At 52.8% G+C, this 12,509-nt stretch overlaps 1 protein-coding gene across 4 annotated transcripts in view; it reads left to right on the plus strand.

Moving 5' to 3' along the window:
- DPY19L3 (dpy-19 like C-mannosyltransferase 3) overlaps nucleotides 1-12,509 on the plus strand; it is a 32,209-nt gene that overhangs the window by 14,376 nt on the left and 5,324 nt on the right. For 3 of the 4 annotated variants that reach the window (XM_045188439.3, XM_071220120.1, XM_045188438.3), the window contains 7 exons: nucleotides 724-825; nucleotides 2,200-2,273; nucleotides 2,465-2,623; nucleotides 4,111-4,230; nucleotides 4,755-4,866; nucleotides 5,393-5,449; nucleotides 8,986-9,068. In XM_045188439.3, the coding sequence (XP_045044374.2) occupies nucleotides 724-825; nucleotides 2,200-2,273; nucleotides 2,465-2,623; nucleotides 4,111-4,230; nucleotides 4,755-4,866; nucleotides 5,393-5,449; nucleotides 8,986-9,068 (707 nt within the window). The remainder of the gene's footprint in view (nucleotides 1-723; nucleotides 826-2,199; nucleotides 2,274-2,464; nucleotides 2,624-4,110; nucleotides 4,231-4,754; nucleotides 4,867-5,392; nucleotides 5,450-8,985; nucleotides 9,069-12,509) is intronic. The other variant, XM_071220121.1, reaches the window with a different exon arrangement.

Below are 12,509 nucleotides of genomic sequence, written 5' to 3' on the forward strand. Positions count from 1 at the left end.
AGCAGTGGTCGTCCCTTCTACCGGCGCCGAGCCTGCGGCGTTTCCCCGTAGCATGTGAGACGCTTGGCGTGAGCACTTCGCTGTCCAGGAGGCGTTTTGTTTTCCGCTTTCGGAAGAACAAACCCCTTTTCTTACTAGTCTTTGTGAGAGCTGCTACTGAGCTCCTCACAGAGATTTTTAGAAACAGGCTTTTAGTCGACTGTCAGAGACGTTAGCGTCCGTCGCCCTCTCCACCCTCGTTGTCAGTGAGCCTCACTGTATGGGAGCTCGTGAGATGCTGCCATGTGTGACCACCTGTGATAGTCACCTGAGGCTGGGAGAAAGCTCGGGGACATCAGTGTGCACGGCTCACCTGCCGTCTGCCGGCTCGGCTTCTCTTTACTTGCTGAGAGCCGCTGCGTCTGTGGTGCGTGGCTCCTGGGTGAGGGGTCCAAGGGCTGGTTCCCTCAGCGTCCCTGAGCACCTTGTAAGTGGCAGGCCCCACACTCTGGTTGCAAAGGGCACATTTTCCCATTCTATGGAGCTGCTTATTAAAGGGTTCGTTTAGTTTTAGCAAATTGCAAACATTAAAATAATATAAACATGAGAATTTGTAGGTTATATTTTCCACCTACTCTCCGTACATGGTGCATGATCCAGTGTTTTAAATCCTTAAGTAATCTTAAGTGTTTATGAAGTTATAGTAAGACTTAAGAATTAAAACTCAACTCTTTTAATTTCTAGAAAAATCTGAAGACTGGAAACCTCCCTGACAGGCTTGGGAAACTGTTGTTACATTTACTTGTGGTCTTAGGTGTGACGTTTTTCCTCAACAACATCATTAAGGTAGGTCAACAAGATGCTAACTCACTATGTGGAGAGCTACTGGTCTTACTTCAAGCGGGCGCAGGTTCGACTTGTCTCAGTGACAGGACTGTTTTCTTGACTTGGCCCTTGCTTTCTACTCAGTCTTTAACATGTTCTGCCTTGAACTCACCTTCTGAGTTATTAAACTTTTTAGAAGCTCAACTTTAAAAGCATTAAACAAATATTTCCAGAGATCATTTTCTGCGCTGCAGAACTAAGAAAACAATTAGGCCTGATCGTTAGTGGGTTAAGTTAATAAATAAACTGGCTTTCCCATCGGAACCACGTGCCTTACTGCGGGGATCCTGCTGCCCTGGGTGGAGGGTCTTGGGACCGGTCACTCGCACAGGGCGTGCTGCACGCTGACCACCAAGGGAAAAACCGGCCCCCCCAGGTCCTTGTTACCACGTCCTTTGCCCGAACACAGTTCAGTGCCTTATCCGAGCACAGCAGTCAGCGTCTCTGAGAACCGGGGACGCTGTGGGTTCGCCCAGTTCCCTCTCGGGACGCTCGGGGACCGCCCTGGCGGGAGCCGTAGACAGAGCCGCACGCGGGGCTGTTGCTTCCGCTCCCCAAAGAACCACATCTGCTCTGTTGCCCTTGACGTTTTGCCTGTGACCTACAGTGATAGTGATAGTGTGTAGGGGGACAAAACATCTGTGAGACTCCTTGCTGTCTCTCCTGTGCCTGTGGGAGGCTTCTCTTGTGTCTCTGTGCGTGGGCCGCGGTCCGTGAGCAGCGGGGCCGTCTTGCGTGAGCCATGTGGGGTCTCTCGGGAGCACGTTTTTTGCGCCATCCTCACTTCTGGACTCAACTCATTTTCTTCTCTACCTTTATTTTCCTTCTGATACAGTTTCTTCCCTGTTTGTGTTGTGGGGGTTTTGTAAGCCATAAATGGAAAGTGAAACTGTGTGAACTAAACTCATAGTGGCTAGTGGTAAACACAGGCGTGTTTGCGCCCCCCTCGAGGGCTGCTGGTGAGGGGTGCACAGGCCGGAGCCCCGCGGCACACAGGCCTTGTGCGCTGCACCCGCCTGAGGCTGCAGATTCCTGGATGACGGTCTTCTGATCTGGAAACTGCACTCTGCAGGCCCCAGCCGTCTCCCTCTCCCCGAGAACAGAGAAGCCCGTCTGTGACCTGCTTGACCTGCTGGGTTCTTTTGGACAAAATGAGTCTGCTGGGAAAAGAGGTGGGCGGCTGCAGAGGCCCCGCTCAGCTTCTCCGGCCCAAGGGCCACGTGTGCACTGGCTGCGCTTGCTGCTGCCGGGCAGCGCTGTGGGGCTGGGCCGCGTGCCGTGGGGACTCCGTGCGGGAGGCACTAACAGCAGCTTCCGCTTGTCCCTCCCCAACAGAAAGCCCTCAACCTGAAGTCAGACGAACACGTATTTAAATTCCTGAAGGCGAAATTTGGCTTCGGAGCGACAAGGTATGACTATATTTAAAATCTATTTTTTTCTTCAACAAATAAATCTAGGTTTACTTTTCCTGTTAAGTCAGCAAAGACTTTAAAACTGAAGTTATCGTTGTGCCTTCAGCTGTTACTTTCGGGCTCATTTTGGGGACGAAGTTGTGGTTTGTGGGTACTGAACTTACCCCTCGCTTCCCGTTTGCCCCCAGAGACTTCGATGCGAATCTGTATCTCTGTGAAGAGGCCTTTGGCCTCCTGCCCTTGGACACGTTTGGGAGGCTCGCAGACACCCTGCTCTTCCACGCCCACGTGTTTGTCCTGTGCGTCACGGCCACGGCAGCGCTGGCCGTCGCCCTCCGTAACCTCAGGTGCGGCGGACGTCAGAACCCAGGGCTGTGCCCCTGGGAGCTCACCCGTGTCACGGAATCTGCGGTCGGCTTACCCGGGGGGTGTCTGCCAGGGTGGCTCTGCCGTAGACGTGGGGGCCTGGGTCTGGGTGGCAGCAGCCGACGTCTCAGGACAGAGTCAGACCTGTGGCGTGGGGCACCTCAGTGTGTCACTGTGACTTCTGAGTGAATCCAGGGCGGGAAGAAGCCTCCAGATGCGCAGACTTCTCCGGCCACAGTGGCATCGACACCCGAGGGGCCCTGCTAAAGTGTCACATGATCTTAAAGGGGGGCCTTTGTTGTCACTTCCTTCTCCCCACGACTGCGCGGCGTCCACCCCAACTCACCACCAGCACCGTCAAGGGGGGACATGGACACGCGTGTTTCCCAACAGGGCACGCATGCAGCACGTGATGAGGCGTTCCTGCCAGCAGGGCGCCCTGGCCTGTCACAGCCAACCCTGGATTTGCTCACACCTTGTGAGAAGCACAGAAATGGAGAAGTGCATTCGCCTCCCCTGTCAAACCCAGAGGGTGGGGATGGTTATCGGGCAAGTGATGCGTTTTCTTCCTCCAGCAAACAGCCCGACGGGGGCGGGGCACTGTTGCTGACTGACAGGTAACAGAGAGGTTGACGGATGCAAGGTGAGGGTCCTGATCCCAGGAAGCCACCTGGCGAAGCACCTGCAGCAAACGGAGATCGGGACGTGAACAGGGTGTTAGGTGGTGGTTCGGAGTTATTGTCAAACTGTGGGTGTACCTGCCCTAACAGAAGTATATTTGATAGTCAGCTGTTAGAAATACCTAAGCGGTATTGGCAGGTTAAAATGGCATCATTAGTTCATGAAGAAACTGAATTCCAAGTTTATGGATACATTTTTAATTTCTCTTATTTGTAAAAACTTGAGCCCTGGCTGGTGTGGCTCAGTGGATTAAGCACTGGCCTGCGGACCAAAGGGTCGCCAGTTTGATTCCCAGTCAGGGCACATGTCTGGGTTGTGGGCCAGGTCCCCAGTGGGGGGCGCATGAGAGGCAACCACATATTGATGTTTCTCTCTCTCCCTCCCTCCCTTTCCCTCTGTCTACAAATAAATAAAGTCTTTTAAAAAACTTTCTTAAAAATAAAACCTTGAAAAGCACTGGTAACTTATAAACTATCTTTCAAGATCTCTTAGTTTCAGTGATTTCAAAAGGATTTTTTTTTACTACTCTCTTATAATTGAAAGGATTGAAGCAGTTTAAATTTTTACTTAAAATGAAATTTCTTAAATTTTAGTTATTCTACTTATTGATGCACTTATGACACTTTCAGCCTCATGAATTAAATGGTCAGTAATTTGTTTTATCTTGGAGAAATAATACATTTCTAAATATATGAAAGCGTAAGTTTCTTGTACCCTCCTTTAGAAAGGCTCGACTAAGTGGAAGTTCTGTACCTGCTTTAACTTGTGTGTGTGCTGCTTCCTCCAGGGGCCCCTCCGGCCGGCCGCCCGGGGAGGCGTGGGCGTGCACCGCCAGCCTGCGGCCAGAAACGGCCTACCACTTGGCACACACCGTGCTGTTCGGGTGCTTGGCCCTGAGCACCATGAGGTATTTTCGTCTTGTCTGTCTGACTTGTTCGTTCGCTCAGCCACTCCTTCCCTGGCGTCCTTTGGCAGTGCAGGTGGGACTGACGTTGTCTTCATTCATGACCAAGGTTCCCATAGAACACGGGGGTGGGGGGCAAACACAAGGCCCGCGGGCCGACTCCGCCCCCTCCACCTTGTTTTATCTGGCCCGGCACCTTGTTTCTACCCGGCGGCAGCGCCGAGCTCCTTGCCCCTACTTGAGGAGTAGTTACAAGTACACAGTCCTAAAGTTACATTCAGTCCTTTGAAGGCAACTGTGAGGCTGATGTGGCCCCCAGTGACAATGAGTGTGACACCCCTGCCCTAGAACATCTCTTATCTCCTGTTTCTCCCAGAGCAAAATCTCACCGATAACCAGTTGTCCCTGATTAGCAACCTCCCTGTCTTCACTCCGGGACGCTTCTCCCAGGGCAGTGCAGTTGGCCGCTCAGCTTTGGCCGATGTGTGGCATGGTCTCTGGCTGACCCGTGCCTGTGGTCCCTGCAGGATGAAGTACCTGTGGACGCCGCACCTGTGTGTGTTCGCAGCCTCCGGCCTGTGCAGCGCGGAAGTGTGGGGGCCGCTTCTGAGGGTCGCCCGCCTGTACACCCCAGCGAGGGTCAGTGCTGCTTCTGTGACTTCGGTTTCCTCCTAGCGTTCTGTTTTACCTAGCAGTTGTCCATACGTCCGTCTGTGCAGACCGGTACCGAAACTGGAGCTAAAAATAGATCGTTGCTACGTTGTGACTTTACATGGAATTTTTTTATTTTTAGTCATTTTTTCCCATATGCGTTAGATATGCTCATTATATGGAATTTGGACATACTGAAAAGCACAAAAAGAAAATTTAAAAATCACCAAGAGTCCCATTGCCCAGAGTTACCACGTGTGACTGTGATGTGTTGTCCTAAAAATGGTGATCAGTGAGCACCCAGTCTTTGTGGTCCTGCCCTCTGCGGCCACAATGGGGGTGGGGCGGGGGCCACTGTGCTGGAGCCACAAGCTCTGTGGGGTGGTCGGGCTCCGCCCCTGGCTTGTGGCTTTGCGTGTCGGGGACTCCAGTAAATGCCCCTTAAATGTGAATTTCTGTTGTTTTTAAAAAAAGTCCTGTTTACAGAGCAAAACTGTTTGTCTTTCTTACATAGATGTGCCTATTGCGGTATTCAGTCCCGATGTTAATACTGCTCTCTCTGTGCTACAAGGTAAGACGGACTTTCTCATTCTTGGTGTCAGCCTGCGTGGCAGAGTGCTGGCTCGGCCCAGCGACCTTGTGTGTCGCGGGCAGACGGAGTGCACTGCGGAGGGAGCAAACCCGCCTGAGCTCCAGGGCAGTCGGCTTTGCTAGGAAGCATTTAAGAAGTAAAAACATAGCAAAAACTGCCACAGTTTAATCATTCTGATTAATTTTGGTTCTGACTTACTCTTCAGCTGATGCAAATTCTGAGAGTAAAGGTGTTTTCAGACCTATTTTGAGGTGAATAAAGTAGGAACGCTATGTTCCCCATGACCTGCCTGCCACGGAGTGAAATGGCCCTGCCCTACTCGTCGCCTGTGGGGAGGGCGGCCCGAGCCCCAGCGGCAGCGGCAGCGGCAGCGGCAGCGGCAGCAGCAGCAGCAGCAGCAGCAGCAGCGGCAGCGCAGGCTGGCCCGCTCTGCTCGGGGGAAGCCAGACCCTTCATGTTCTTGGGCGCCTGGTTCCTGGAATGGCGCCGACTGTGCTTCGGCCCAAGAACCTGGGCCGTCAGCCACACTGGTGATTCTGGGACGATTTGTCACGTCTTCCACGCTCACAGGCTCGAATTGTCACCTGGGGAGGTGACCCGGACTCTCCCAGTGAGCTCTCAGCCTCTCTTTAAAAAAAAATACTACGTGTTTTTTTAGAGTTTAGATGATTTTCTTCAAACTTCGTTTTAATTAGAACAGTGGATTTCAAACTCCCCTGTGTAGGGTGCCCAGTCTCAGAGATGACTCATGGGGAGGGGACTCCCCACGGAGAGGGTCAGCCACAGAGGCTCAGCTTTGGGGCTCATTCACTTATGTTTTCAAGTAAGATTTCATTTGAAGCAAAGGGCTTAGGCTGAAGAAAACTTAAGTAATCACTGTGTTGGATGATCCCGTTGTAAATATTTCAGAAAGCTATGTTTGGTCATGTTCCTGTCCCTCAAGCCATTTGCTGTCCCAGGCAGAGCCCTGGGCCGACTCCCGGACACTGGGACCTGCGGCACGAGGTGGTTGGTCCTCCCCTGCCTGTGGGGCTGCAGTGGCCCCAGTGTGCATGAGCAAGATGTCTCACAGACGTCTGAGAAGCTGCACTAGGCGTCAGGCAGACCCAGGGTGAGGAGTGAGAGGTGGCCTCACCTCCAGGCCCTCCGCACAGGAAGCTCGCACCCTCCCCGCTCTTGCCTCAGCGCCGACCTCGTCTTCCCACCATTTCTAGACGTCTCGGCCACTTTCTTCGAGTTTTACTGACTTTTTTAAAGCTTTTTGGGGACTTAAGTCCCTTATCGTTGATGAGACAGGGAAGGACAGAGTAGAGGACAGAAGCCATGCCCTGGAGCTCTGGGTCCCTGGCCTGCTGAGTCAGAGGCTCTGGGAGTGGGTCCCGAGCTGGTGTCCCCAGCCCTGAAGCTGGGGCTGCTGCCCCTCGAGGCCGGACACTGCATGGCTGGTTGGTGAGAGCCCTCGGGCACCCGGTGTCCTGGGCCTGGCTGCCCCCCTGCCTCTACTCACCACCGGCCAGTCACAGTCCCTCCACTTGGGACTACCAGAAACATGGGCAGGCGTTGCAGAGTGTCCTGGGACCAGGGCAGATTCCCCCTGCCCCCCCGCCCCGACCACAGAGCCTTTGTGCTGCTGGCTCCAGGGGAGAGCCGAGAGCCCTGGCCTGTCTCGGCGCCGGATGAGGAGACGCCGCTGCAGGAGGCAGGCCAGGTAGTCCTGCTTCTCCGAGCCCGTGCGGCAGGAAAGCAGGGAGGTGGGAGAGCTGGCGTGTGTGGGGGGTGGACCCCGGAGCCCCTGTGTGCAGCTGTTGAGCAGGTTTATCTGTTACTGATGCGAACTCATCTCTGAAAGCCTGGCTTGAGTTTCATGCACAGTGGTGACGATTTCAGTGTCTTGTTCATAAAGCTGGTTTTGCTGTATGTCTCTCTCAGGATAATCCCGTTTAAGAGGGAAAAGCCCCATTCTAAAATCAAGACTTCAGTAATATTCTTACCGCCAGGCTAATAACTTATTAGGGTTGTTAAAATTTCATATAAACTGTTGCTGATCATTTAGAAGCAACATTTAGTTAACACTTACTTTCACATTAGTTAAGGATTTACCACAAGACTGTTAGTAGATTGTAACATTTTCAGAATTAATAACAGCAACATTCAAACTAGAAAAATATGGAATGTCCATTGAATTCACTTATTTAAAAATGTTTTCTAGCAAAAGCATGAGAACGCACCATAAAAAAGCTGATGTCTGTCGATTATCAAAGTCACGGGGATGAGGGTAACCGGACCTGACACCGGACCTGACACCGGCCCCGACCGAGCAGGAGTTCGTTTCTTCTCTTCTGGAGCCTGGGGCTCCAGGTGCCGCCCCGCTGGTCCACCCTCTCCCCAGGAGAGAGGCGCGTGAACCAGCCGTAGAAACGGCCCAGGATGAGACCAGGAGAGGGAGTGGGGGGCAGCTGACCCAGCCTAGCTGGTCCTAGCTGGTCGGGGCTGCCCACACTCCTGTCCATGCTGCTTCAGCATGATCACACCGTCCCCGTCCATCCGTGGCGCACGGACACGCCCCGTGTAGGAAGCGAGTCCTGGTGTCCACTCAGGGCGGGAGCGATGAGGTCTCCGGCCAGTTGTCATGTGATGACACCACTGGCGTCTCACCAGTCGTTGCACTGGACTTGTTCGGTCAGCACGGCCTCAAAGGGGGGTCTGCCTCATCTGCACGACCGCCAGTGGCCCTGGTTGGCTGGAGGTGCCAGTGGCAGGAACACGACCCTCGGAGGTGCCCCTTTGGAGAGCCCTGTCTCAGGGTTCTCCTCTGCCATCGTACCTGCAGTGATGATAATGAACGTCGAACCATTTGTCCAGACTCCTAGGACAAAAAGCTATAATCACATTATCCCCACCCCACATAGCAAAAGGGGGCTGGACTTGGAGTCAGGTTTTGGGGCACTGCTCCGCCCCTTTGTGGCCCGGCCAGTCCAGGTCCTGTCTGAGCCGAAGTCTGCGCCTCCAGAAAGGACAGTACATAGCACGACGGGCCTCCTGTGGCTCCTCGTCTCCCCGGTGATGGTGGGGGCCCCGTGCCGGCTTCCACAGTGCGCCCATAGCCCCCCCACGCTGCGGTCTCCCATGGGAGCGCCCTGCGTGGAGGGCGGGCGCAGGATCGTAGTTAGAGCTTCCTGACACGCTGTGGACTCTGTCACGATAGCTGCTCCTCGCTCCAGATCAACGTTTCACTGGGTTCTAACAACGGCATTTTTATTGAATGCAACAAAAGCTCATTTAAAAAAGTCGGCAGCATCTCTGGTCAGAATTAGCTTTGGCTCATGTTGGTTCTGGAAACGTCTCGGAGGTCAGCTGACTCGCAGCAGCAGAGGGCAGGCGGTGGGGACGGAGCCCCGGGGTCCCGCTGCCTGACGCCCAGCTCCCTCGCCGAGCAGTGTCGCCTGTGCCCTTCCACCCTAGTGACCTCCGTGGGTGTGGGGTGGATTTTGGTTTTGTTTTGTTTCTGATTTCAGTTCTGGCCAGGAGTGATGGATGAGCTGTCGGAGTTGAGGGAATTCTATGACCCAGATACAGTGGAGCTGATGGACTGGATTAAGTAAGAGGATTTTCTTACCCTTTCCGCTTTCGGGGCCTTTCCGGGTCTCTGCAGACTACCAGTCTGTGTCTGCTGCTTGTTGCCGAATCTAACTGTGGAGGTGCATTTGTTCTCAGGTTGTTCTTTAGAGCTCTGTATTTGGAAATGATGTTTCTCATTCAAGAACTTTGCTCTGCCACCACAGCTCCGAGGAGAGGCGACCCCATGTGGGGAGGGCGCCCAGGGGGCATGGCCAGGCCCCAAGTGAGGCAGGGCTGTGGGGTCACCTCTCTTTCCAGCACCTTCGGCCCACGTGGCCCCAACCTGGAAAGGGTTCTGGCCACACATCCACTCGGATCATCCGTCTGTGAACTCTGGCCACAGTTGCACGACGCCTAGGCCTAGAGCACGTGGGACAAGGGGCCGGAGCCTTTGGGCAGGGGGAGGCGGGGCAGGGCTCCTTCCACTTGCACGTGGCGTGTTGGCACAGCCCCAGCGCGGACTGCCTCCCCCAGCACGTCTCCTTGTCTCTGTCCTGCACTCCTGGCCTCAGGGCCCAAGGGCGGCATGTCGCTCTGGTCCTGTGTGTGCAGGGCGGGCGTTTGGTAGCCCAGGTCTCCTGGCGAAATCTGTGGGCTTTACAGATTCTTATTCTTGACTTCAGGGTAAGACAGTGAGAGGCTTAACCGGGTTCAGTGGAGAAAATTTTATAAAGTTGTAATTTTTAGTAACAGGAAATGTTTTGTGCATTTTGGTCTTTAGCTCCTTAGAGGAGTCAAGACTTAAATTTAAGTATAAAACCAAGAAGCCTTCAGGACTGACTTTCTCATTCACGTGCGAGGACATTTGGTGACAGCGGCCCCCAGGAGTCTTCCATGAGGGGCCAGGAGGTCGCCCGCACAGGCACGCCCGTCGTCCTCACAGCACGTCCCCAGCACACCGACCTGCGTGTGTCCCTCTACACCGCCTTGGCCGGCGGTGTCAACTGGACAACAGGTTAAAACCTGGGTGTTTGCAGCACCGCCTTCAGCAGCACCTGGGGCCCCTCCACGAGTCTGAGTGTCCGGGAAGCGCCGCGCCACCGGGGGATCGCACCTGGCCCCCTGCATCGGTAGAGAGCTCCGGTTACTGGGATTCTTTGACCCGTGCAGCTCAGAGGGCTTGTAGGTCTGAGTATTTCGAGGTGCGACGTCCTGATTGCTTGGCTTCTAGAAATAATGTCTTCCCACTGAGGAGGCGTGCACAGTATGTCGAGATTCAGAAAATGGACCAAACTTCCTTTGCATTTAGTCAAAGCAGAAAGAATTGCTCTATATATTTTAAATAGGAGGTGGGTTAAGTTCAGACTTCAAAGGCCTAGAAGCCGCTTTTACATGTACTGAGTCCCTCTGTAGTGTTTCCGTCATTCTGTAAACCCCGGAGGGGTGGGTGAGGCAGACGTTCACACATCCACGCTCAGCTGACCCATTGGATCAACAGTCATTAACTGTTGGGGCTTGGAGCTTCCAAAGCAAATGAGAGTGTTTGTTCCAAATGCCACCGGGTCTTTCTGGGGTAAAGCACGCAAGGTAAACCCGCGTGTGCCTGCCGTTGCTGAGCGCCGTTGCAAGCAGCCCTCCCTGTTCCCACGCCAGTGGGGGTGGCTTTGTTTGGTTTTCTTTTTTAAGTATATTTTATTGACTATGCTATTACAGCTGTCCCAGTTTTTTTCTCCCTTTTCTCCCCTTCTGCCCTGTACCCTCCCCACCTTAGTTCATGTCCATGGGTCATGCACATAAGTTCTTTGGCTTCTCCGTTTCCCATACTGTTACCCTCCCCCTGTCCGTCTTCTACCCACCAATTATGCTTCTTACTCTCTGTGCCTTTTCCCCCAATCTCCCCTGCCCCTCTCCCCGCTGATAACCCTCCATGTGATCTCCATTTCTGTGGTTCTGTTCCTCTTCTAGTTGTTTGCTTAGTTTTTGTTTTTTAGGTTTGGTTGTTGTTAGTTGTGAGATTGTTGTCATTTTACTGTTCATAGTTTTGATCTTCTTCTTTTTCTTAGATAAGTCCCTTTAACATTTCATAGAATAAGGGCTTGGTGATGATGAACTCCTTTAAGTTGATCTTATCTGAGAAGCACTTTATCTGCCCTTCCATTCTAAATGATAGCTTTGCTGGATAGAGCAATCTTGGATGTAGGTCCTTGCCTTTCATGACTTGGAATACTTCTTTCCAGCCCCTTCTTGCCTGTAAAGTCTCTTTTGAGAAATCAGCTGACAGTCTTATGGGAACTCCTTTGTAGGTAACTGTCTCCTTTCCTCTTGCTGCTTTTAAGATTCTCTCCTTAACTTTGATGTTGGGTAATGTAATTGTGATGTGTCTTGGTGTGTGCTTCCTTGGGTCCAGCTTCTCTGGGACTCTCTGAGCTTCCTGGGCTTCCTGGAAGTCTATTTCCTTTGCCAGATTAGGGAAGTTCTCCTTCATTATGTTTTCAAATAATTTTTCAATTTCTTGCTCTTCCTCTTCTCCTTCTGGTACCCCTATGATTCAAATATTGGAACATTTAAAGATGTCCTGGAGGTTCCTAAGCCTCTCCTCACTTTTTTGACTTCTTGTTTCTTCATTCTGTTCTGGTTGAATGTTTATTTCTTCCTTCTGGTCCAAGCTGTTGATTTGAATCCTGGTTTCCTTCCCTTCACTGTTGGTTCCCTGTACGTTTTCCTTTATTTCACTTTGCATAGCTTTCACTTTTTCCTCTATTTTGTGACCAAATTCAACCAGTTCTGTGAGCCTCCTGATTACCGGTGTTTTGAACTGTGCCTCTGATAGGTTGTCCATCTCCTGGTCACTTAGTTTCTTTCTGGAGTTTTGGCCTGTTGTTCCATTTCGGCTGTGTTTCTTTGTCTCGGAGCACCGGTCTAGATGAGTGTTCCTTTAACTCGTTGGTTGTTGGAGTTCCATGCAGTTCGATTTTCTGGTGGTTCTGGTTGGTTATGGTTTGTAAATTGGTTTTTGTCCTTCTGGTTGTGTGAGGAAGTGAAGCATTTCTGCCTACGCCTCCACCTTGGCCGGAAGGCCCGGGTGCTGCGTTTTCTCCCACAGGAAGTGTCATGTGGGGTTGGCAGCCGCCATCTGTGCGAGACACAGGCCTGTCCCTTCCTCCTGCCTGAGAATTTCTCCACAGAAAACATAAAACCCCGTGGCCCTCAGTCTCTGAAATTTAGAAAACGTGTGTGTTTTTCATTTAGTTCCAGTGTGCGTGTTCGTGGCACCCTTGCATGGCCGTGCACGCTCTCAGACGCGCCTTGGGGCCGGGACGGAAACCGGGCTGAGTGCGTGGACAGATGCCATCTCTGCTGGGCGAGGGGCTGGGGTGTCCGCAGAGGTTCTGTCCCTGCTGTCCGCAGGCACCAGCGCCTGTGCTCTGCTACTGTGAACGAGGCCCGGGGCCGTGGGGAGGCCCGGAACCCAGCCGTTCCA

This window comes from Desmodus rotundus, chromosome 12 (genome assembly GCF_022682495.2).
Source record: "Desmodus rotundus isolate HL8 chromosome 12, HLdesRot8A.1, whole genome shotgun sequence".
Taxonomy (NCBI): domain Eukaryota; kingdom Metazoa; phylum Chordata; class Mammalia; order Chiroptera; family Phyllostomidae; genus Desmodus; species Desmodus rotundus.